The 26,154-nt window shown below is 41.2% G+C and overlaps 1 protein-coding gene across 4 annotated transcripts in view; it reads left to right on the top strand.

The window, feature by feature from the left end:
* Positions 1–26,154, top strand: part of arhgef10 (Rho guanine nucleotide exchange factor (GEF) 10) — a 77,594-nt gene that overhangs the window by 23,542 nt on the left and 27,898 nt on the right. For 3 of the 4 annotated variants that reach the window (XM_017476729.1, XM_047157878.2, XM_047157877.2), the window contains 17 exons: positions 577–693; positions 3,963–4,074; positions 4,519–4,631; positions 5,405–5,482; positions 6,038–6,217; positions 8,071–8,187; positions 8,440–8,532; positions 10,498–10,668; positions 11,170–11,315; positions 12,626–12,804; positions 19,466–19,581; positions 19,839–19,966; positions 20,691–20,791; positions 22,146–22,267; positions 22,991–23,077; positions 24,064–24,272; positions 24,622–24,779. In XM_017476729.1, the coding sequence (XP_017332218.1) occupies positions 577–693; positions 3,963–4,074; positions 4,519–4,631; positions 5,405–5,482; positions 6,038–6,217; positions 8,071–8,187; positions 8,440–8,532; positions 10,498–10,668; positions 11,170–11,315; positions 12,626–12,804; positions 19,466–19,581; positions 19,839–19,966; positions 20,691–20,791; positions 22,146–22,267; positions 22,991–23,077; positions 24,064–24,272; positions 24,622–24,779 (2,227 nt within the window). The remainder of the gene's footprint in view (positions 1–576; positions 694–3,962; positions 4,075–4,518; positions 4,632–5,404; positions 5,483–6,037; positions 6,218–8,070; positions 8,188–8,439; positions 8,533–10,497; positions 10,669–11,169; positions 11,316–12,625; positions 12,805–19,465; positions 19,582–19,838; positions 19,967–20,690; positions 20,792–22,145; positions 22,268–22,990; positions 23,078–24,063; positions 24,273–24,621; positions 24,780–26,154) is intronic. The other variant, XM_017476731.1, reaches the window with a different exon arrangement.

Here is a 26,154-nt window from a genome sequence, read left to right on the forward strand (position 1 = left end):
CAACAATCACGCAGAACTCCAACAAGCCTTCGGTTTTCCAACAGTAATGCAAATAATCCACCGACAATTCTCAAACAAGCCTCTATCAATCGGATAATCCTCCAACAGCTCTTAATTTTACCCAAATCTTATACAAATATTATACAGCACAAAATCTTCAATTTCTTCAAATCAAGAACTGTTTGCGGTTCTGCTAATTACACTTACACCTAACGTCTGCGTGTGCCTTTCGTATGGAGTCCTCTCTTAAACGGTGACCACATGAACATGTTGCAGTACAGTCTTGGGTGAATTATTAATATTAATATTATTATTATTATTGTTGTTATTGTTATTATTATTATTATTATTGAGGAAGTAGCGAACACACACTGATGGGTGTGTAAAGTAATATTTATGTTGTGTAGTCTGAGCAAAAAGCTGAAAGAGTTTCAGTAATGAAGCCCTTCAGCTGCAGTGACTTTTCAGGAAAGTCCGCCTGCTAAGGGAATTGAATGACAGTGTTAGTAAATGAATAGTGTGTGTGTGTGTGTGTGTGTATGTGTGTAATGCTCCGCTTTGCTGCTCTCTATGCAGCTCTCTCAAGATCTGACACGCTTGAAAGAGCACTATGAGCGAAAGGTGAAAGATCTCATGGTGAACGCAGTGGGCGCGGTCGAGCTGCAGCAGCTCAGACACAAACATGAGCAGAAGGTAAAAAAAAATGAATAAAGAAAAAGTCTGTCCATCCTTCTGTCCATCCATCCATCCATCAATCTGCCCATCCTGTTCCTTTCGCTGTTTAACACACTGCTGGTGGTGCGTCTCACGTCTCACGTCTCACATCCCTCCATGGTCGCTGTGGTAGCATGCTAGCATTAGCGCCTCTGTAGCTACGTTTCCATCCAAATGTTTTGCAAAATTTTATACCACCGAAAAAAACAAACAAAAAAAACTGATGTCGAGTTGCCTCTTGGCTGAATCCTTGACGCCGGTTTACTTTATTAGCTCGAGTCAAGTTTGTTATACGAGTCCTAGCGTAGACTTCCATGGGTCAACTTACCCATAAAGCTTTGCAGTCTGATGCAAGGACGAGTGCAAGAGTTTAGAAAGGAAAATATCTATAAAATACCCTTACTAAATAAATAAATACATAAATTTGCCTACTATCGCATCTGTGTATGACGCCACATTCACTTAACTGTTTAGCAAGCTAGCTAGTTAGCAAAGTGAATATATTAGCAAAGTATCTGTACAGACGAAGCAATCGGCTACCCAAAATTCATGCTAACCATCTGATTTGATTTTCTGTTCGGCTAACCAATTTAGCCAGCTAGCTAGTTAGTGCAAGTTTTATGTACTACATCTGTACATGACTGCTGATTTAAACTTTGTGTCCTTTTTCAGTCAGCTCATTTGTAAACTAGCTAGCAGATCAGCTGGTTAGCATGACTGTTATTCATTACTGTGTTCTAATAACTGTTATTAACTGTGCAAAACAGACAAACTATCTGTTTAACGTGCTAGTGAGTGTGCTAACTAGCTTGCAAGGTAAAATAGCATATGTTTTGAAGGAAATTGCGAAGGAAATAGTTTTTGTGGAAAAGATAGCCCGCAGATGCTAACTTTAAAAGGTTTATGTGGTAAATGGCAGTAAAATCCAGAAATGGAGAAACTGGAGCATGTATTTACCAAATTTAATTATAATTTGTTTTTGAGGGGACTTTAAGGGCGGAGAAAACGTTTTTTTTTTGTTTTTTTTTTTAAAACAGGCGGATGGAAACTTCACTCGTGTGTTTGTGTGTGTTTTGTGGGTGTGGTCTTTGTTGCTCCTTCTAATTCGTGTTGCTTTGCATGTTAATTAAGTGTTGCTGGTCACTACAGGCACATGTTGTGTAGTGACTGCTCCAGCAGTTTCAGCTTTGGGACTTTTTTCTTTCTGGAATATTCTCGATTTCTACAAAACAAAACAAAAATACACAAGGATTTCATTCATGTTTTAAAAAATATATATTTTACATTTATGGAAGGAGTCTCCAGTGTCAGAGCTTTGTAACAGTCACGGGCTTCTGCAAAGTTTTCCGGAATGGGAAAGTCTTCAAGATAGAGGAGTTTATGCTTTCCAGCTGAGAGAGAGAGAGAAAGATCGCGTGAGACAGAGCGTGAGATAGATGGACACAGACAGAGTGAGAGAGAGAGACGAGACAGACAGAGCAACAGAGAGGGATAGAGAGAGTGAGACAGACAGACAGAGAGAGAAGGACAGAGAGAGCGAGACAGTGAGAGAGACGAGACAGACGGAGAGCGATGAGACAGAGGGGGAGAGAGAGAGAGAGAGATGAGACAGAGGGGGAGAGAGAGACCGACAGAGCAACAGAGAGGGATGAGAGAATGAGACAGACAGAGAGGGAGAAACATACAGCGACAGACCGACAGAGAGACAGACAGAGCAACAGAGAAGGATAGAGAGAGGGAGACACAGACAGAGAGGGATGGACAGAGTGGGAGAAACAGACAGGCATGGACCGATAGAGAGAGAGAGACAGTCAGACAGAGAGAGAAGAGAGACAGACAGACAGAAAGAACGAGAGAGGCAGACACTGAAGAGAAAACGAGAGACAGATAGAGAGAAGAGCAAGAGACCGACCGAGAAAGTGACAGAGAAGGACAGAGAGAAAGACGAACAGATTTACAGAGAGAGAGAGAGAGAGAGAGAGAAGGTGTCGCTGGTGATGAGACGGCTGTTTATCGCAGCTGTAAAGTAAACAGGAATGAACTTGTCTCTCAGACGTTCCACAGCATTAAATCTTAACTATAAACCGTTAAAACGCACTAACGTTAAAACGTCCTTCATTAATAACCGAAACGTTATGATATTCTCCTCGCTGACTGATGGCTGTGGTGTAAGCGGAGTAACACACTCCATTCTGCACTTCGGTCTCATCACACCACCCCGACACGGATTACTCTCATTACCGCGCGGTCTGGAGTGTGTTCCTCTTCTCCTCTGTAAATTTATCCACAATAGATCAGTTGTACAGTACAGCTGAACATCGTGAGCTGCTGCTGCAGTCTTTTCCCCATGTGTCTCCTACATGAAACCCTCTTCACGACATCTCGATGTTATAATCCATGACGACATTTCATATCTCCAGACATGATGGGTCATGGCCTGGTTTGGTGTTTCGTGAGGATGTTCCTCGTTCATCTACAGCATAAGAAGAATGTTAGCGGTTATAGTTCGGGGCTGCTCTTGGGGTTTAAGGTGCGAGAGATGAGAGGTGATGAGACCTGAAAGTGTGCGTGAGTTTAGGGATCGTGGATAAAGTTAGGGTTTGGGGTATGATGATTGGTGGAGAACCAAAAAACGTTGGCGTGTTAGGTTTAGGCGTCGGGGTTTAGGGTTCAGAGTCTGAAGGTGAGCAATTCAGAGTTATTCATTAAGGGGCTCGGATTTCCTGGATACTTGGACCTGTTAGAAAAATTGAACGTATGATGATGTATACGCGATGGAAAACGAGAGCGCTAAGCATGTGACGGGGGGAAGGGGGCGGGGCTTTCTGTCGGCATCCTATTGATATCAGAGAGTACACAAATGTCGGTCGTTTTAATCAGATTAATATGTTGATTAGTTCCGCTGCTGTTTTTATCGGAGGAGGGAATTGAAGGCTGGTCTTCTGGCGTACTTTTATGTTAATTTGTCTAGATCTTACACGAAATATGAAGTCAAAAACACAAAAGTTAGCATTTCAGCTCTAGAGATAACCGAATCGTTACATCCTACGAGATTAATTCGGACGTAAAGGTCTGGAGGCGCGCTGCTTTTCGCTTTTAATCTGACGAGATGCTCGTTCGGCTCTTTTGGCTCTCGTATTATTCCGACGCGTCCCGGTCGTGAAGTCACGTCTCGCTGAATGAATAATCAGTTGTGTGCTTTTGCGCGAGATTGCGTGACTGAACCGTGTTTGGTCTTATGTGAACAGATGCAAAAGCTGGTGAGGGCGGCCAAGCACGGCACCAAAGACGGCCTGGAGAAAACCAAAGCGGCGGTCAAGAAGGGAAAGTCCTTCATTCGAACCAAATCTTTTGGTCACGGTAGGAGGAGTTCCACATCTACGCTTCCGCTTTCCTGTTACTTCGAAGCTGCATTTCTTTTCATGTTGACGTGGGGGCAGTATCGCACCACTCCGCCACTGATTAGTTTGCTATAACGGCTCGTACGCCGGTGTTCTATTCGTTACTTAATGCTCTTGTTCCTGTTTGGTTCCATCTAGATGAACCTTTTTTATTTTTAATGTTGGTTAGTTGTATAAAACACTAAATAACTCACAGGAAGTAGAAGCTAATAAGGACCCGAGCGTGAGCTGAGTAACGCTGATTGATTTCCGATTCATTTTCCATCAATTTAAAGACGTCACGTTAAGACAGAAAATCCCAAAAGTCAGTGTTAAAGCTAATCTCTGTCGTGATTTTTTTTATCTGTTTTAACCGTCTGTGTGTGTGTGTGTGTGTGTGTGTGTGTGTGTGTGTGTGTGTTAGAGAGGAAGGCATCATGTTTTGAGGAAGAGCCATCCGAACTCTTCATCGAGGTGGAATGTTTAAACGTGGAGCCTGTGTTAGGCCCCGCCCCTGAGGGCCTCTCTCAACAGCAGGTGTATACACACACACACACACACACACACACACACACACTTGAACATTCAATATAGACACAGCTAACATTTAATTGACTATTTTATACCCGGCACCATGATCTTGGAGTTTTATAGATCTCTAACGTGAATCATTTGTAACTTTATAAAACGTTAAAATAATGGTTTAAAGATGTTGAAAATTTCCTACAAGTTAACACACACCGGTCGAATCTTATTAGGCCAAATATGTAAAAATTCAACAGAGGTTTATATTTGTCAAATTGTCAACCTTTTAATAATGCGAGCAGAAACGGCAAGATACGTTGATGAACAATATAAAAGATAAAGTGCATGGTATATACAGTATGATATGAATTGTAATATGAATTCATTTCACTGGGGAGCCTGCTTATGAACAAATTTTATTCAAGAATGATGTGGAAAAAAAAAAATCCATAAAAATGACAGAATGTTATCGTGACATACCGCACGTGAATATGATTAGGAAGCAAAAGCACCAAGAATAAGCAACAGTAGTTTCACTATGATCGTACTACACAGTCTTTATATACATTTTATATATATGTATGTGTGTGTCTGTGTGTATGGGTGTATATATATATATATATATATATATATATATATATATATATATATATATATATATATATATATATATATATATATTAGTTAAAAATTGTCTACATCTAACCAAAATTGTACAGTGTTTTAGATATTCATGTTAATGAAATCTTGTGTGTGTGTGTGTGTGTGTGTGTGTGTGTGATCAGGTGGTGAGGAGATGTATTCTGGAGTCAATATTAGAGAGTGAGAAGAATTATTTAGACTCGCTGAAGAGAATATTAGAGGTAAGTGTTAACTGCTGAACGTTTAGTGCTTTTTTGATGCAAATTATATAAAACCGTGGCATTGGCATTAGTGTGAGAGACTGACACACACGCACGCACGCACACACACACACACACAGGCCACGCCTCTTTCAATAAGACTGACGCACACAAAACAGCCCCTCCTCTTTTACTAAAACTGACATCCGCTAAGGCCACGCCTCCTTCACTAAGACTGTAACACCCAAAGGCCACACCTCTTCCACTAAGACTGACACACACATAAAGGCCACGCCTCCTTCACTAAGACTGACACACACATAAAGGCCACGCCTTCTTCACTAATGCTGCCACACCCAAAGGCCACACCTCTTCCACTAATATTGACACACCCAAAGGCCACGCCTCCTTCACTAAGACTGATTTGAGCATTTCTGAAACATTCATTTGTCATTACATCTCAGTGTATGCTTGAACATTAAAAAAACGACCTAAATTACTTCTGATGACTGATTAAATAAAAGCAGCTGTTTGACTGTAAGACTTGTCGTACTGTCGTCTCTGCTCCCCGTGTAGCACTACGAGAAGCCGCTGCAGGAGCTCGAGCCTCGGCTGCTGAGCGAGAGGAAGTGTAAGGCGGTGTTTTACCGTGTGAGGGAGATCCTGCAGTGCCACGCCATGTTCCAGATCGCCCTGGCCAGCCGTGTGGCAGACTGGGACCAGCTCCAGACCATCGGGGACGTCTTCGTCGCCTCCGTGAGTCCTGGAAAAAAACAGTTTTTCTAAGAGAAAATCGCAACACGGAGGAGCGTTAGTGACGTTTCCTTCCACGTGATACTGATGAAAATACCAGAACGTGGAGAAGATGGCGTAAGAATAAAGAGAAGATTAAAATAGATTAGAATAGAACTTTTGTAATTTTGAGGAACAAAACGGTCAAGTACGGAAGCCCAAAGCGGCCAATCCTGCAGGGACGATATATATTTGTAGGCCACCGAGGAAGTTAGCATCACCACGGTTCCCTCGACAAAAACCCAATAGGATTTATTTTTTCATTAACTTTTGGATTGTTGTAGAAAATAAACTCTGTGTCCAACAAAAGTTCATGATTCTTCCACGTTTCATTCATTAAGATACGATTCATAAGATTTTGAAGACTAAATACAATCACCAGAAGTAAAAAGCTAATGTTAGGCTATAAACTTATACCATTTGAAAATGCTACAAATTGATCAATCTAAAGTTGGAAAGTTTGAGTTGCACGAGTGCGAGTATAACCACAACGAGGCTGTAGTAGATGAGATTTCCTCTCTAGTACGATTTAGCCACTTGTTAGCAACCGCTAAGCTTTTTCAAACATCCTGAGTGGGGTATTACTGACATATTGTATGGCGTAGTATAAAACGTGACCATATCTTGAGCTTGTGTTAACCACAGACCTTATTTCGGGCGTTTAACCAAAAAAACCCCACCGACTTCGGGACGTCGGATGTCGAGTACGCAGGAAAATGAAGTCGAGTTCACGAGAAAACGACAGAAATAAATAAATAAATAATGCATGGCCGCTTCGGGCTTCTGTAGTCGAGGGATATTCTGTTCTGGGAAAATAATCGAGGAGGTGGAGTCACTGTAACCACCTACAGTTATTATTATTTCCCTCTAGCAGCACATCATAAACCAAACAAGTGGTGTTGTTTTTATTCCTCTTATACCACCGCAATTTCCCAACAATTACAACTTTTTATTAGTTATGGATTGACATTGTACGCTTTATCCAGTTATAGTTATGTTTAATGTTGTGGAATGATATGATGATTGAGGAAATGATACATATCAGTTCCTGTTCTCACAAAATCATTCCTTTACTCTTCTCTCCCTCTCGCTGTCCCTCTCTCTCTCTCTCTCTTTCTCTCTCTCTCTCTCTCTTGCTGTCCCTCTTTCTCTCTTTCTCTCTCTCTCTCTCTCTATGTCTCTCTCTTTCTACACCCCCTCCATATAGACACTTAATATACAGCTGAATCTCTCTCTCTCTCTCTCTCTCTCTCTCTCTATCTCTCTGTCTCTCTCCATATAGACATTAAATATACAGCTGAATCTCTCTCTCTCTCTCTCTCTCTCTCTCTCTCTCTCTCTCTCTCTCTGTCTCTCTCTCTGTGTGTGTCTCACTCTGCACCCCCTACATATAAACACTTAATATAGAGCTGAACCTCTCTCTCTCTCCCTCTCTCCCTCTCACTCTCTCTCTCTTTCTCTCTCTCTCTCTCTCTCTTTCGCTCTCTCTTTTCTCTCTCTCTCTCTCTCTCTCTCTCTCTCTTTCGCTCTCTCTTTTCTCTCTCTCTCTCTCTCTTTTCTCTCTCTCTTTCTCTCGCTCTCTCCCTCTCTCCCTCTCTCTCTCTCTCTCTCTCTCTTTCTCTCTCTCTTTCGCTCTCTCCCTCTCTCCCGCTCTCTCTCTCGCGCTCTCTCTCTCTCTCAGTTAATAAGACAAAACCAGCAGTTACACATGTCTTGTCTTTTTAAACCGTTACGAACACTTCCAGTGATTTGTACGTACAGTACAGGATGATGATCAGATTATTAAAATATCTTCGTCTCATCTTTCCATCTCTCAGTTCTCTAAATCCATGGTTCTGGACGCGTACAGCGAGTACGTGAATAACTTCAATACGGCCATGGCGGTGGTGAGGAAGGCATGCACCTCCAAACCCTGCTTCCTCGACTTCCTCAAGGTCAGCTACACACTTTTATTTATTTATTTATTTATTTATTTATTTATTTATTTATTTATTTATTTAACACTATATATCACCGTGCTATAATAAACACTGATGAGTGCGATATGTAACATAGAATATATTTCATAAAGGGAATGTATTTCACGTTATAGAAAAAAAATGTCATTAAGATCATATTATTATTATTATTATTATTATTATAAACAGTTATAAAGGAAGATTTTTTTAACGGTGTATATTTTACAGCAACGTCAGGAGAGCAGTCGCGATCACGTCACGCTCTACGGCCTCATGATGAAACCCATCCAGAGATTCCCACAGTTCATTCTGCTCCTGCAGGTAACACACAAACACACACACACACACACAGAACTTCCACATTCATTGTACAGTTTTCATTCTAACCAGGTTCAAGGTCACAGCAAGGTCAAGGTTTTTCTTCAGTAGCTTTCTTCCTGTTCGAACTGTATATTAAGAGTATTTGAGGCGTACAGATTAGTAACAAGAGGGAAATGACTCGTGTGCGACGGAGCAGAAGCGTTTACACCTGCGGTCGTCTCCAAACATCTCGCAAAATTCGGACCATCACACTCGCCTCGGAAATCAGACGAAAATCACAAATACAAAAAAACTTCACTATTAGGTCTGTTTATCTGCCTGTGTATGTGCGTGTCTTTCATTATATATTTATAATATATCATTTTTATATCTGTATTCCTGTCAGTCTTATCTCTCTTACTGTACATCTCTGTTTATCTTATCAATATGTCTGTCTGTCTGTCTGTCTATCTATATATCTACATGTATGTCTGCTTTGTGTCTGTCTGTCTGTGTATCTGTCTTTGTGTATGTGTGCTTTGTGTCTATGCCTGTTTGTGTCTATATCTGTCTTTCTGCCTGTCTTATTTTTGTCTGTCTGTTTGTCTATCTACATGTACGTCTACTTTGTGCCTATGTATGTCTGTATCTGTCTATCTGCCTGTCTCTAGCTGTCTTTCTATCTATCTATCTATCTATCTGTCTAGCTGTATGTGTGTTTTGTGTCTATGTCTGTCTGTCTCTCTGTATCTGTCTTTCTGCATGTCTTGTTTTTGTTTGTCTATCTATCTATCTAATCTTCATACATGGCTGATTTGTGTCTGTTTATCTCTCTAAATCTATCCGTCTGTCTGTTTCTGTTTTTTCACTATCTATTTATGTGTACGGTCATCTTCACTCACTTCCTCATCCGAATTAAATAAAAAAAAAAACTTTACTTGCACAAATAAAGTCACAGAAGCAAAGTAAGATGTGTGAAGTAAGAGGTGTAAAACAAGTGGTGTAAAGTGATAGGTGCAAAATAAGTAATAGATGTAAAATAAGCGGTGTAAAGTAAGAAGTGTAAAATAAGTAATGGATGTAAAGTAAGAGGTGTGAAGTAAGAGGTGTAAAGTAAGAGGTGTAAAATAAGCGGTGTAAAGTAAGAGGTGTAAAATAAGAGGTATAAAATAAGCGGTGTAAAGTAAGAGGTGTGAAGTAAGAGGTGTAAAATAAGAGGTATAAAATAAGCGGTGTAAAGTAATAGGTGCAAAATAAGTAATAGGTGTAAAGTAAGAGGTGTGAAGTAAGAGGTGTAAAATAAGCGGTGTAAAGTAATAGGTGCAAAATAAGTAATAGGTGTAAAGTAAGAGGTGTAAAATAAGAGGTATAAAATAAGCGGTGTAAAGTAATATGTGCAAAATAAGTAATAGGTGTAAAGTAAGAGGTGTAAAATAAGAGGTATAAAATAAGCAGTGTAAAGTAAGAGGTGTAAAATAAGAGGTATAAAATAAGCGGTGTAAAGTAATAGGTGCAAAATAAGTAATAGGTGTAAAGTAAGAGGTGTGAAGTAAGAGGTGTAAAATAAGCGGTGTAAAGTAAGAGGTATAAAATAAGTGGTGTGAAGTAAGAGGTGTAAAGTAAGAGGTGTAAAATAAGAGGTATAAAATAAGCGGTGTAAAGTAAGAGGTGTAAAATAAGCAGTGTAAAGAACTGCACTAAAATCTCCTTAAATCACTTCCATAGATTTAGAGTATGTTAAAGTTATCGCTTCTTGATGTGCAGTTTAGTAATGTCCAGCAGGGGGAGCACATTCCTTACTTTATACACGCACAGACACACACACACACACACACACACACACACACAAAACAAAAGCTTTAATTACTGTTCCTATTTCCTCCAGATAAGGTATAACTCACACAATGACACTGACTTGATGTTCATTTTGGATCTCATCTAAATATGCGTGTGTGTGTGTGTGTGTGTGTGCACGTGTGTGTGTAGGACATGCTGAAGAACACACCGGTGGGCCACGATGACCGCTTGCCCCTACAGATGGCCCTGACTGAGTTGGAGACTCTGTCTGAGAAGCTGAACGAGAGGAAGAGAGACGCAGATCAGCGCTGTGAGATCCGACACATCGCCAAGGCCATGAACGAGCGCTACCTCAACAAGGTACACACACACACACACACACACACACACAACCGCACAGCATTGTGGGTAAACTATAAAATAAATAATCTCAAATAAGGACTATATTATCACTTGAAACCTATAAAAATAGATTCGTTCATAACTCCGTATTTCTACTCGATTAAAAACTCTAAATACGTGAAAATCCGAGTGATATAAATATAAATCATAGCAAATACATTTAAATTATTTAGTTTACTTTTACATTATTTAGTTGAGTATTTAGCCAATTTATTACCCTAAGTTTGCGAAGTTTGTGTTATTGCATTTTAAGCAAATGAATTACTAGATTTAGTTCATTACTCAGCCAGTCAATTCTGTCACTGCTTCTCACTGTATTTGTACACTGTAACCCAAATCCATCTCCGCGTCTATTATATAAAAAAGTTCTACAGAAATACATATTATCTTTAAAACTGTTATTTCTTCCTAAAGTTGAGGACGTATTCCTGGCCGTAATAACCCATCATTTTTTCCCAGCTCCTGAGTGTGGGTAGCAGGTATCTGATCCGCTCGGACGACGTGGTGGAGACCGTGTACAACGAGCGAGGAGAGATCGTCAAGACCAAAGAGAGACGACTTTTCCTGCTTAATGACGTGCTCATGTGCGCCACGCCCAACCTGCGGTATACACACACACACACACACAAACACACACAAACACACATTACTACTACTACTACTAATTCTGCTACTAATATTACTCCTTCTTCTTCTTCTACTACTTCTACTACTACTACTACTAATAATAATAATAATTCTACTACTACTACTAATTCTACTACTACTATTACTACTACTAATTCTACTACTACTAATACTTCTACTACTACTACTAATTCTGCTACTACTATTACTACTAATTCTACTACTACTATTACTACTAATTCTACTACTACTATTACTACTACTAATTCTACTACTACTAATACTTCTACTACTACTACTACTAATTCTACTACTACTATTACTACTAATTCTACTACTACTATTACTTCTACTACTTCTACTACTACTACTACTACTAATTCTACTACTAGTACTACTTCTACTACTTCTACTACCACTGTTACTTCTACTACTACTATTACTACTAATACTTCTACTACTACTATTACTTCTACTACTTCTACTACTACTATTACTACTAATTCTACTACTACTTCTACTACTACTACTACTAATTCTACTACTACAATTACTTCTACTACTACTACTACTACTACTAATTCTACTACTACTTCTACTACTACTACTACTACTAATTCTACTACTACAATTACTTCTACTACTACTACTACTAATTCTACTACTACTATTACTACTACTAATTCTACTACTACTATTACTTCTTCTTCTAGTAGTAGTAATAGAAGTAGTAGACTTCTACTACTACAACTATTGTTATTTCTACTACTACTACTAATTCTACTACTTCTACTACTACTACTACTAATAATAATAATATTAATATTTTCCACTTCAGGATTAACATCAATAGGAATAATTAAGTAGGTAATTTATCACAGTATTCAGCACAGACATTGGGCCTCATTAATCAAGGTGAATTGGAATGGATTTATTTATTTATTATTAAGGCGAATCCCTCTGTGACGGTTCCTAGCTAGAAGAACTGGAAGACTGAAGTGGTGGTTTAGTGGTTAAGGCTCTGCGAAGAGAATAATTTCTCTGTGTTGTATTGTATACGTGACCAATAAAGACTCATTATCATTAAATCTAAACAGACATTGAGGGGGGAAAAAATCTCAACATGACATGGAAATGTAACATACGTATATATTCCTGTGTAATAAACGTTCACTACTGAGATTCTGTATCTACTGGCCTGCTTTGTACACGGCTTTATTTAAGCCGTGTTTGTTTCTTTTTCTTTCACTCTCTTTTCCTCGTCTCCGTCCCTGGCTTCCACATCCAGCTCTCCTCAGGATGGTGGAGGTGCCGTCGTTCCTTCAGGCCAGCGTTTCCTGCTCAAGTGGAGCGTCCCTCTCAGCCTGGTGGAGCCGGTGGAGTTCGGCTCCTCGGAGGAGATGGGAGACTCCGTCCCTTTCCCCGCCCTTCACTCCGGAGAGAAGGTGGTCGTCAACGCCAAGCCAAGTACGTCGTTAACACGTACACGATCGTATCGGAGATCTTTCACTCGCGTTATCGTGGAGGCAGGTTATATATAAGAGACGCGCTGATTAAATGATGCGTAGCGGTTTTATCTTGCGTGGTGAGGTTCTGAGAGATGCAGAACATTCCGGAACACCATTTTATTATGATGTACATGGCTCCCGCTTCACAGCATTTGCATGGATTTTGGTGTGCATACTTCAAAGAGTTCATGCTGGGCCTCCAACAGGAAATGAGCTCTGATCTATCCTCCGCGCGTTCTCCGCTTCTGACCCACTAACCCATTATTCAGCCTCATTCTTCATACCAGTGTTTGCTAAGTTTAAAAATCCACGTCGCTGGACAAATCGGTGTTCTCTGCCAGTCGAGTCTCTTATACCAGATGTTGTGTGAAGCAGTGCTGATGTAGGAGTCAGTTTTGGTGTTCTGCCAGTCATTATTGCTCTTTTGTCTACGTTTAGCTTTAACGATTAACGTTCTGCCAATCAGAGGTTTTTTTGTCAGAGGGACATTTGAACTGACGAAATGAACACTAACGTCAAATCAGCCAATTCCGCTCAGTTTGAAAATGAATAGTTGAATAAATAAATATCCATGATATCTCATCGCATAGCCCTTAGAGGTGGTTAACATGACATGCGTAAAAGCACAACCGATTACGTACGTGTCGAATAACGTTGTTTTGCACGGTAATTGCGCTACAATGTTGACGTTCATAAAAGGGTAATGAAGTCCTCTGTGTTTAACCTCCACAGACGTGAAATGATTATCGGCTGCCGATTATCAGCAGTCTAGGTTACGCAATCCGGATTATAGTTGGGTTTTTTCCCACTGTTTCTGTATGAAAAGCCTTTGGCCAGCTGGCTGCATAACTCTGAGCCCAGAGATATCGAGGTGAACGGTGACGAAGGGGTGCAGGAGGAGAAAATGAAGTAGATTTATAAACGTCCTATTTATAAACATGTTATTTTAACCATTTTTGACCGGAACTGTCCTAGAGGTGTTTTATGGCAACAATATTAACATATTAGCAAGACTGCTTGATTGGTAGAACGTGCCTTAAATGCTGTCCTGCTCTGCTCCGTCCTTGTATGTTTAATAGTTTTCAGCGACGTTTTAAAATTTGTGTTCTATAATCTCTACATTCTGCTCTCTGGCGTATCCCAAATTGTCGGACAGGTAGATAATCTTATGTAGTTTAAAAGGTTAAATGCATTGTATCTCTACATCAGTAGGAGGAAAACAAATTGTTGTTATAATTTATGATGAGGTCTCTAGCCCTGATGTTCGGTGAGGTTTTGATTACAGCCTGGTTTCACTGACACACGAGGCACTAAGTACGTTAATAGTAAATTGAACGACATTGTGCATCTTCATAGATATAACCACGAGCATGTTGTCAATAAGAAATGGGAAAGGTCTCCTGCAACTCTGTCAATGTCTGGGACTGTACATTGTCAATGGTAGAACACGAGGGGACACTTTTTATACACTCCCAAACCCTCCGAAATCATTCAAAACTGTAAAACTGTCTGAAACCCTCCGAAAGCCTCCAAAACCCTCCAACAACTGTCCAAATCCCTAAAACCCTCCAAACCCTTCAAAAATCCTCCAAATTTATATATATATATATATATATATATATATATATATATATATATATATATATATATATATATATATATATATACAGCACAGTAGATTATATGATAATTGACGTAGACCCATCATCTCTCAGTGCATTCAGTGTTAAGGCACTAAGCCCCCTATCTGATCACAGCCACATCACCGTGTATCTCAAAAGAACAAATATTAACATCAGAACCCAACCCAGTAATCTGTACCACATCAGAAAACCACACGGACGGACTGAAAACAGCACAGAGGAGTACCAGAAAGCAATAGGCAGCCAAACAGTACAAATGCTCCTAGATAATCTTCTGGATGCCAGCTATGCGCATACTGAAGAAGGGGTCAATCTGGCTGGGAAAGATATACATTACCTGTTTGACAAAACAGCAAAACTATCAGGTCTAAAGACAAAAAACAGACAAAACCACATTACTGTGAAACATTAAAACAATACAAGCACACACTTAGAAGCAAAAAAGTACAATACACCCAAAAGCAATTGAGAGTAATAGAGAAATCAATCGATACAAACCAATTCTGGGACAATTGGGGGGGCAGGGCGCATCATGAAGAATTAGCAGTCCAAAACGGTGAAATGTGGGAAAACCATTTCCAATCTCTGTTTGAAAAAGTTGAAGCCGGCGCAAATTGTAAACAAAATCAAATAAATAAACCACTGGAAGAACTAGAATTTATAATCGAAGACAGTCAAAAGTCATTAGACGTAATTACTCATTACCGAAAAGGAGCTCATAGACCAAGTTAAAACCGTAAAACCCCAAACAAGCATCTAGACCTGATGGAATATTCAACGAAATGATAAAACCTACAAGTTGTAAATTCCAGTTGGCCATCCGAAAAGTATTCAAAATTGTTCTGAGTGTAGGACACGTCCCTGACATCTGGACCCAAGGTCTGAGAACACCAATCTTTAAAAATGGGGACAAATTTGACCCAAATAACTATGGGGGAATTTGTGTGACCAGCGACCTGAAAGTTACTTTGTAGTGTAATAAATTCCAGACTTTTGGAATTCCTTACAGCACACAATGTCCTGAGTAGAAGTTAAATCAGATTCTTACCAAATTATTATCACACATCTGACCACATCTGCACGTTAAGGAGTAGAAGACGTTATGGAGTTGGGGATGACCTTATTAAATCAACGTACACTGAAAGTAAATTCGGAATAAAAATGGTCCTGGTCCAAAACCTGCTCCTGCTGTCTCCCTCTGAACAGGGCCTTCAGCAGAACCTAATAATAACAAGAACGGAACGTCGGGATTTGTATCCCAACACTGATTTAGCTTCATAGTACCAGCACCAAAGATATGGTCCGTTTGCTGCAAGTCCCTTAACCCCTTCTCCTGAAGGAAGTCACTCCCAGCATTTACATTATAGCCAGGAAAAGAACCGTTTCTGCTGTTTAATGGATTGTCGGAGTCGTGCAGATCTGTCCTGATCTTTATATCAGCTTTTCTCTAGGGCCTTGTTTCACTGAAATTATTGTTCCCGGTGTCTGCGTCCTATAAAGTCTGTCATCCTCTTTCCTCGAAGTATTTCCTCCCCTGTCTGCTGGCCTGGTCTCGCTGACTGGAGATAGGTCTATTCACATTTATCCTCCAGCTGAGGGATTTAATCATCCGACTCCCTGAAATCCGATTCGAGTCGTTTAAGGTTAAACGTGTGACCCTGTCCGGATTCTGCCTACACAATGAAAGGAAAGGCTTTTACTCATGCTAAATGCTTTCATCAGTCATTTACAGGCTGTAGAGAATCAGTAACTGTATCTCAGTGCAGCTCTGTTTGTTCTGTGTGAAGGTGGATTTACAGATCGAGGAGGTACGGTGACCCAGGCTGTGTGTAATGTTACACTAGTTCATGGGGAATGAGGGACTGGCAGCGCCACTTACTGACCTATTAACCGTTAACATCTGCAGGCTTTTGTTCTTAGTCGAGTATCAGAGCCAAGTTTTATTTATAAAGTGTGTAACTCGCCAAAACCCCAAACTCAAGAACTCCCAAGAAGAACGAGAGAATTAAGCGATGGCTGTAAATGTTAGGGATTAGTACGGGGACAGTGTTAAGCACCAGAATAAAACGTGGACTGAAAGAGGGTAATGACATCAGGAGGGGGGAGAGGGTAGTAGGGAGGGAGAGAGCGAGTGAGAGAGCAATACGGGGGAGACAGCCAGGGAGAGCGATGGAGACCAGGAAAGAAAAAGAGACTGGGAGAAGGATGTGAAAAGAGAGAGGGATATGGAGAGATGGGGAGAGAGAGAGAAGAAGAGAGACAGATGGGAAGAGCGAGAGGACGAGACTGGGAGAAAGAGTCAGAGACAGAGATTAAAGAGAGAGACACTGGGGAGAGGAAGAGAGATGGTAAGAGAGTCATATGGAGTGAGGGACAAGGAGAGAGAGCGAGACAGGGAGAGCGAGAAGTAGAGAGACGGGGATGGGGGAGAGAGAGACAGGGATGGGGGTGTGAGAGACAGGGATGGGGGAGAAAGAGACAGGGATGGGGAGAGAGAGAGACAGGGGGAGAGAGAGAAGGACAGAGAGAAACCGTGAAAGGGAGAAAGAGAGAGACAGGGAGAGGGAGACATTCAGGGAAAGTGTGCGAGAGAGAGAGAGAGATGTATGTGAGAGTGAAGCAAAATGTCTTCACTTCACTTGTTGGAAACTTGTGCCGGTTCTTAAAGAATCACCAGTTCCCTGAATCAGGTCCAAGTCGGTAGAGTGCGAGATTCGGAGTCGGTAGAGTGCGAGATTCGGAGTCGGTAGAGTGCGAGATTCGGAGTCGGTAGAGTGCGAGAGTCGGTGGAGTCGGTAGAGTGCGAGTCGGTGGAGTGCGAGAGTCGGTGGAGTGCGAGAGTTGGAGTCGGTAGAGTGCGAGAGTCGGTGGAGTCGGTAGAGTGCGAGAGTCGGTGGAGTGCGAGAGTGGGAGTCGGTGGAGTGCGAGAGTCGGTGGAGTGCGAGAGTGGGAGTCGGTAGAGTGCGAGAGTCGGTGGAGTCGGTAGAGTGCGAGAGTCGGTGGAGTGCGAGAGTTGGAGTCGGTAGAGTGCGAGAGTCGGTGGAGTCGGTAGAGTGCGAGAGTCGGTGGAGTGCGAGAGTGGGAGTCGGTGGAGTGCGAGAGTGGGAGTCGGTGGAGTGCGAGAGTTGGAGTCGGTGGAGTGTGAGAGTTGGAGTCGGTAGAGTGTGAGAGTTGGAGTCGGTGGAGTGCGAGAGTGGGAGTCGGTAAAGTGCGAGAGTCGGTGGAGTGCGAGAGTGGGAGTCGGTGGAATGCGAGAGTGGGAGTCGGTGGAGTGCGAGAGTCTGATCTGTGAGAGTCTGATCTGAGTTGTGAGGAATCTAGGCCTTTGACTGGTCTATGTTTCCGCGTACTGAGTGAATCAGTGCAGTGGTATTATTAACACTGACACTGTGTTCACCTCCAGCACAGAGACGCCACTGAAAGTCACAGCTCCATGTGGAGTTTTAAAGGATCACCGAGCCGTCTCCACGCTTCTCATAACACACACAGGCTTTGTGAACCGGGTCTAAAACTGGAGCAGGTCTGGAAGGAGATCCGGCCTTCATCCCTCTGCCAAATTCCTCCTGCTGTCCCTGTGTCTTCCTCCAGCTCTCTCTTCTTCCTTTATACCTTACTAAAGCCAGAGAATAAAGCTGTGTGCATGAGAAAGAGAGAGAGATGGAGAGACAGGGGGAGAGAGAGACAGGGAAAGGGAGAGAGAGGGAGACAGGGAAAGGGAGTGAGAGATAATCTGAGAATTCCACAGCACTGTGGTATAAACAACAATAACAACAACAACAACAACAAAAAAGATGAGGCTGAAATAAGCACATGAAAATAAAAGCACAAAAATTCTCCCTGCAAAATAAGGTGCAATGGAAATTTACAGGAAATTAAATTCTATAGAGATAGAAATCACACACACACACATACACACACACACACACACACACACACACACACTTTATTTAAGCTAGCACTACACTCGGCACATCAGTGTCTGTCCCAGTGCAATGGAGAGCTATTGATTTAGAAAGCAAGGACCAATGCTGTGTAGACACCTTTAAATAGCACACACACACACACTCTGAGTCAGATCTACACTAATGTGCAGTGAGATGTTTAGACAAGCAGTGTGGGTGTTTAGACCATTTGTCTCCAATATGGCCACACACGTGCACACTGGAGAACCGAGCGTGAGAGTATTTACCGTCGTTCAGTCAGAAACTAAAGATATTTTTTGTCCTTCTGTTGAAGACACGCCCACATCACACAGAGCTGTTCTTTATCTCAGAACAAATTAGTACAGGTTTAACTCATCATGCTTTCTTCCAAAAATCCTGTGACTGAACAGATCTGTCTTTACACAGCTCTAGGATTAATGATCTATAGATATATATATTATACAACTGACTGGTACAGAGGCCACGCCTCCTTCACCAAGACCGACATGGTGACCATGCCTCCTTCCGTGAGACAGACACGGAGGCCACGCAAAGTCACACCTCTTTCACTGAGGCCGACAAAACCAGAAGGCCACGCCTCTTTAAAGTGACTAATAGACACGGAGGCCACGCCTCCTTTACTATGATTTAAATTGAATGCCGTAACATTAATTCACATTATTAAAATATTCTTATAGGAGAATAATAAATTGGGCCTTTAGAGAACACTCAATAAGTTGCATACTGAATCTTTAATCCACATTGCAGGTTAATGTGTACTGTGTATCTTTGATGTTCACGTATAGTGCCTTTAATCCATCATACGTCGTGGATTGTTGTTGTTGTTGTTATTGTTGTTGGTGTTGTTGTTTTTTTTAAAACTTGGTAGTAGTCTTGCTCTGAAAAATCCAAGATATACCCTTTAATCCAGACTCTGGATCATTCTAAAGTTACAGATGGAATCTTTATTACAGATCGTGTCTTTAGAAGTGTTTCTGTCCCGTTTCTCGAATCACAGATCGCACCTTTAACCGAGTGTGTGTCTCATTGACAGATAAGTTGTACGTGGGTCCGGGTCAGCTTTATCAGGACCTGCAGAACCTGATCCACGACCTCGGCCTCGTCAATCAAATCTCCACCATGATCAGCAGCCTCAAGGGCAACTACCAGGTCAGAGATCCATCACACTGTGTGTGTTTATCGTTTCTCATTTAAGTTCCTGTTATAGCGTGTGTCCTGTAGGCACACCCTGAGGTGTTTTATTCCTCCTGTATCGCTGCAGCTTGCAAACCATTACAATGAAACATCATGTTTGTTATCCGTTAATAGTTACATTTAAATGTTGAGGAATGTTTGTAAAACTGTTGTGAAAAGTTCCTGTTTTTCTTTGTGTGTGTGTGTGTGTGTGTGTGTGTGTGTGTGTGTAGAACGTAAATGGGACAGTAGCTCAGGACTGGATCTCTGGTCTTCAGCGTCTTATCCTTAAGAAAGAGGAGGAGATTAGAGCTGCTGATCGCTGCCGCATACAACTGCAGTTACCTGGAAAACAAGACAAGTACACACACACGCACACACACACACACACACACGCGCACAACTGTAAGTGCTATAGGAGTGGTGGCCTCACACGTTGGAGTTCATCTAGGGCTGTAATATGTATATGTATGGTGCACCTAATACATGTATCAGTGCGGAGAGTGTGTGTGTGTGTGTGTAGGGTTTGCAGCTGTCACTGTCATACACATCATCACACACTCGCTCATCTCACACACTGATCATTTTGGAGTGATTTGTGTTTTGGGATTACACAGGAATCTTTTTAGCACCCTAATTAAGTTAGTTAAGTTAGTGAGTTATTAATTACTCTTTAATCACTCTTAATAATCACTCTTTCTCCTTCAGTTTCTCTCTCTCTTTCTCCCTCTCTTTCTGTCGTTCTCTCTCTCTCTTTCTCTCTCTCTCTCTCTTTCTCCCTTTCTCCCTCTCTCTTTCTCTCTCTCTATTTCTCTCCGTCTCATTCCTATTGTTGGGCTAAACATGACACAGATCAGGTGTCATATATTGCCTCTAAGGTATTGCATCATGTCCTGCTGGATGGCAGAAAAACAGGAAACGTCCTGCGAGTCGTAGGTCACATAATAAACGAAAATCAGATGAAATAAATCCCATGTTAATGAACGTGCTTCAAACCCTCAAACTGAGTAAAGCCTCTGAGTCGCTCAGCTTTGCTGTACCTCCTGACCCGGGCACATCCGTCACATTCTTCATTCTTGCTGCAGGTCGGGCCGACCCACGTCCTTCACGGCCGTCTTTAACACCCTGAGCCCGTCTATCAAGCAGGCCTGGATCAGCAACCTGCAGATGGCCAAGCTGGCTCTAGGTACGAGTCTTCCCTTGATGCTTCTCTCCCTGACTTCCTGTCTTTGTTTTCCTTCATAAGCATTATGATTATTTCACACAGCTGCTGCGTTCAGATCCCTGTGCAAGCTGCTGTGTTTAAAGATAATAGGATGGTGTTTTACTCGTCCAGTGGTGATGTAATGCTAGCTTATTTTTTGCTTCACCACGAAACCACCTGCTACCGGTGGCTTTCTGTTCCAGACGGGGGCGAGATAAATTAAGAACAAGAAACTGCAGCTGCTTCAGATATGAAGTCTAAAACTTCAGAGGTTCAACCAGCTAGCTACTAAAATAAGCCTAGATAACATGTTGTTCACTATGTAAATGATTTCAGGAAATCTATAAACACTGGAGATGATTCGGTGAAATAAATTTTGACTGAATCATTTAGTTATTTCTTTCCTATCATGCAACAGCTAACAACTCGTGAAGGTGCAGGCTAGCTAGGGGCGTGCCCCGTAGGAGCATGTAGCAGTTTCTTTGCCCACTATATGTTTGACACACACCACTTATGTTTAAAATATATTTGTTTGAGTTACATGTTCCAACCAGGAAATCACCATATGCTACCGAGGTCCAGAATTCTAAATATATATGGGATTTTTGGTTTTCAAGCTAAGCCACTAATACAGTAAATGAAGTACTGGAGCTTGAGAAAGAAATATGGACTTGAAGAAATATGGAAACAGCTTTTTTGTTGTCATGGCCTATTATCTTAACATTAATGGTATAACTATTTCAGGTATTACTAGAGGTCGCCCGATAGTGGATTTAACGATACCGATAGCTAACTCGGGTGGTATTGCTGAACGTTATTACAAAAATAAACAGTACTGACTGTACCGTGAAAATGTCCTGTACTGTACTTTTCTAAATGAAATAAATACACAAATATTCAAATATATTAATGGTTAATAAATATTAAAGTAAATAAAAGACATGCATCCAAACCGAATCAAAAAGTAACGCTCCGAATAACGAATAAAAACAGAGACGTCCAAAATGAATTTAAAAAAACGCTTCAAATAACACGACAAAATTAGTGAGCGATATTTTTTATTTCACCTCTAGAGGCCGCTCTCGTGCTGTATAACGTCAGCGGGCCCTTTTCAGCCACTCCTGTTCCGGATGCGACCAGGAAAACCTATCTGTGTGGATTTTTGCGGATAACCGTCAGTTCCAGCGATCGGTTATCGGTGCCGAATTAATCGGCAAATCCGGTCGATCGGTTCGACCTCTAGATATTACCTTGTACCACTAAATATCACTACGACCCTGCCTGAAAAGCTCAAAGTGCCATGATTGTCTTTAACTACTGCTTGTGTGTGTGACAGAGGAGCATAACGTACAGGGCTGGTTCATCGCTGATGATGATGGGAATCAGATTAAGAAGCAGAAACATCCACTCTTGCTGAAGCACATGCCTGTGGTCATGTCCAGACTGCAGGAGTTTAAGGTGAGCGATCAGTATTTTTATACCACTGTGCTGCTGAATTCTGGATTCTGATTGGACAGAAAGATTAATTGGTTGGTTAATCTTCATTTAAGTTTGGACAGTAGTGCAGGTTTATATTAACGTGCTCGTTCTAATACGTTATCGTTTCTATAGCAACAGCTCATTCACAGGGACTTCACAGTATGCGGATGTTTATTTTTTTTAACACTTGTGGAAGGAATCTTCAGTGTCGGCGCTTTGTAACAGTCGGCGTAACTCAAAGTTTTCCAACATCTATACATACTTCTATGTATCTATATCTATATATACTTCTATAACATAACTTTTTTTTTTCATGGGCGTTCCACCACATGATGGTGAAGATGAATGCATCTATAAACAGATAAACAGTACGATGCGTCATTTTTTTTAAATAATAGAAAATTGGCATTGTTGGCAGGATGCTGTGGGGTAAGAGGAATAACACACTTCAGGGTGTGCTGTTGTGGAAAGTGATCATCAAGGTGGTAAGAGTAACGCCACTTTATCACACCGCCCCGATGTTGATTAGTTTCCAGCAGCAGCACAACATTGTGTTTTATTCCGTACATGAATAATAGATGAAAAGTTGTATTTGTTTTTGAAACATAGTGTAACAAATGGGGTTCTTCTCTATTTAATTTGAGCTGCTGATTCACTCATGTGTGAAATACGTGTGTGTGTGTGTGTGTGTGTGTGTGTCAGGTGGAGTGTGCGGTCCATAACCCAGAGCCCCACGTTAACAGCGAGAGCACGGCGGACGTACCGGCAGTGGGACACGGCTGTGTTTGGGTAAGTGTAGCTTCAAAATAAAAAGCTTGGTTTTTCTGTGTGGTGGCATGGGGAAAGCCGTCTCGTGGTCCAAGTTTGACATTTTACTTCTGTATACGCTTATGGTAACTATCTGAACTTTCTCTTTCGCTAACTACCTGAACTTTCTCTTAATTAAAAAAAAATTAAAGTTTGGTTATTCCAAAAAAAAAAGGTGAAGAAGGGAGATAATGACTTTTAAAGATTTCATTCCAGTTTCACTGAAAAATGCAGCGCTTACCTAGAGCGGGTTGTCCACTAATCATAGGGTTGGCGGTTCGATTCCTGGCCCACGTGACTCCACATGACACTGAACCCTTGCATGGCAGCTCTGCTACCATTGGTGTGTGAGTGTGTGTGTGTGAATGAGAACCACTAAGGTTAAAAAAGCGCTATATATATGCAGACATTACGTCTTCTCATGGCTGTCATGTGGTACGACATTAAAAAAAAAAAAACAGTGAATGAACCAGTAAATCTGTATTTGCTTTAGAAGTTTTACTGTGGACTTTAGTTGTCTGGTCTGCTTCGGGAGGTCAATTCTGTCCCTGTTACATTTGAATGAATTGAAAATATCATATGGTGCGACCAGAAAAATCATGTGGTCCAGCCACTGTCTTACCTTGGCTCTGCCTGTGCTTTATATACATACTGTTGTATTTTCTATTTATTCAGTAGAAATTTGAGGATGAATATTTTACTTTACATCCAATGGGTTTGTGCGGGCCGCCTCTGTTCGATCACACTAATGATTTTGTAATTGCCCGTGTGTATACACGTTTAAAAAAAAAATTAAAAAAAATTCAACGTCACTGACAATTTTAAACACTTTTGTTCATCTGTGCACCAGATTTTATTAAATAATAAACATTTTATTAATTTTACAGTGAGTTTGGGTTTCAGCGGGCAAATATGAAGCACCATACTTAAGGGTGTAATTGTTTGTTTTTGCCGGTGTTACCCATTAGGTGGCCAGCTGCACCAATCAGATGGCTCAGATCGCCGTAGTGGCCATGCAGAACTCCAGCCCGAAGGTGACCGAATGTTTCAACGTGGAGTCGCGGATCCTCTGCATGACCTATGTACCTGTGGATGAGCCCCCGGAGGACAGAGAAGGAAACCCCGAGCCTCGGTGCTGCAACACACCCAACGTGTGTGTGGGGACAGAGGAGGGAAGGTACGCCATTTACTGTACTTCCTGGAACACCACATTGAGTAGCGCGTCCTGATTTTTCACATACCGATGTCACTGGGTCAATAAGGGGCGGGGCTTAAGTTGCACTTGATCAGCCAATCAGAATATTTCACCACTAGCCTACCTTTTCACTTATAGACTGCGTAGTGGTTAGTATGGCCCGTCTGTTCTAGCAACATTTATGTATGATATCTTGCTTCTTTAGCTACGTTAGCTTAGTAGTAGCTATCCGACGTTGGGTTCCGACAACCGTCACACTGTATGCGATAACATTTGCAACTGCAATAGCGATAAAATCGGTTAGTTCTCAGACTCGTCTCCGTTTTTGCAGCATCTCCGTCTATAAGAGCAGTCAGCGATCCAAGAAGGTCCGACTGCAGCACTTCTTCACTCCGGATAAAGCCGCCGTGACGTGTTTAGCGTACAAGAGTCCGTTTCTCTATGCCGGCCTGGTCAGCGGCTCCCTCGCCGTCTACTCACGAACACCAGGTAAGTGCTCTGATTTCAGATCCGGTCTATAGCAGGTGCGACCTTCCACCCGATGGCCATACGGCTAAAGCTGTGAATTTGAATTAAAATATAGATTTCGCCATAATTGTTTTTGAAAAATTATGCCTATACAGGTTTTCTTAAAACAGTAACTTGCCGTGACGGTTCCTTCATTTCAGCTAGAAACTAGTTGACGTTTAGATTAGCCTATAACCAAAGTTCCGCTAGCCTGGTAAGAAAACTTAATCTCAGGGTTAATTCAGGTGGATGTGCTGTAGGTCATTCTGAAAAGGCGTAAGTTTAGGTATTAAAACATTTTGAAAGAGACAGATGATCACGACGGAGGATTTTGAGTAAAATAAAATTAAAAAAAAGAATGTCCTTTTTTGCTTTATAGCTAACAGTAACTAGCCTATGAAATTCAACAGATGGAGATGAGTAGAGTTAGCATAGATAATGCAATTTAAAGGAAATTTTGCCAAAATATTTCCCATACAGCTACTTTTGTAACAGATTTCTTTACTAAATAGCATAACTAATCCGTAGTTTATAAACTCTTCACTTGTTAGAAAAAATTAGCTTAATGTGTGGTTTGGCCGCTGTCAATCATGCTAATGTTCTCTTGTGCAATGCCGTAGGTTAATTACAGTTTAACCTTTTGTTACAGTTTAAGGTAAAATTAGCCTATATATTTCCTGCAAAACCGCTGTAATTTAGCTTGCTTGCTAGCAAAGTTGATTTATTTTGATGTTGTTTGGCAAGCATTAAACATGCTAATGCTGTCTGATGTAATGTTGCAGGTTTATGACAGTCTGAGGATGAATTACGCTTCATATCCTTCACAGCTAGTCTACTAGCTAGCATAGCTAATCCATGGCTAATAAACTGCTGGCTGTCACAACAACCCTTTTACAGGCTCCATCTTCTTATCTTACCTTAGCTTAGCATAGTTTGGGTCATCATCAGCCATGCTAATGCTGTGTGATGTAATGCTGTAATGTTTATTACATTTTAAGAATAAATTGGCTTATGGTATTTCCTGTACAGCTGCTCATTTGACTGGCTTCTTTGCTAATTAGAATAGCCAATCCTTTAATTTATACTTACAAACAACAGTTTGCTATCACAGTATCATTTTACAGACTCAGTAGCTTAGCTGGATAGCAAAATTGGCTTAACATGTTGCTTGGATAGCATCTATAGTGCTAATACTATCAGTTTAAATTGAAGAGAATTATTGTTTACTGTTATTGTTTACCTGCTATCCCTGTCATTGCTATGAGGAAGTCATTGCGACTTGCTGAGAGGAATCCACTCCATGTGACTTGTTTTTTTGACTGAAAAAACCATGAAGGAAATGAAGAAACGGAGCGAG

Source organism: Ictalurus punctatus, chromosome 9 (genome assembly GCF_001660625.3).
Source record: "Ictalurus punctatus breed USDA103 chromosome 9, Coco_2.0, whole genome shotgun sequence".
In the NCBI taxonomy this organism is placed as follows: domain Eukaryota; kingdom Metazoa; phylum Chordata; class Actinopteri; order Siluriformes; family Ictaluridae; genus Ictalurus; species Ictalurus punctatus.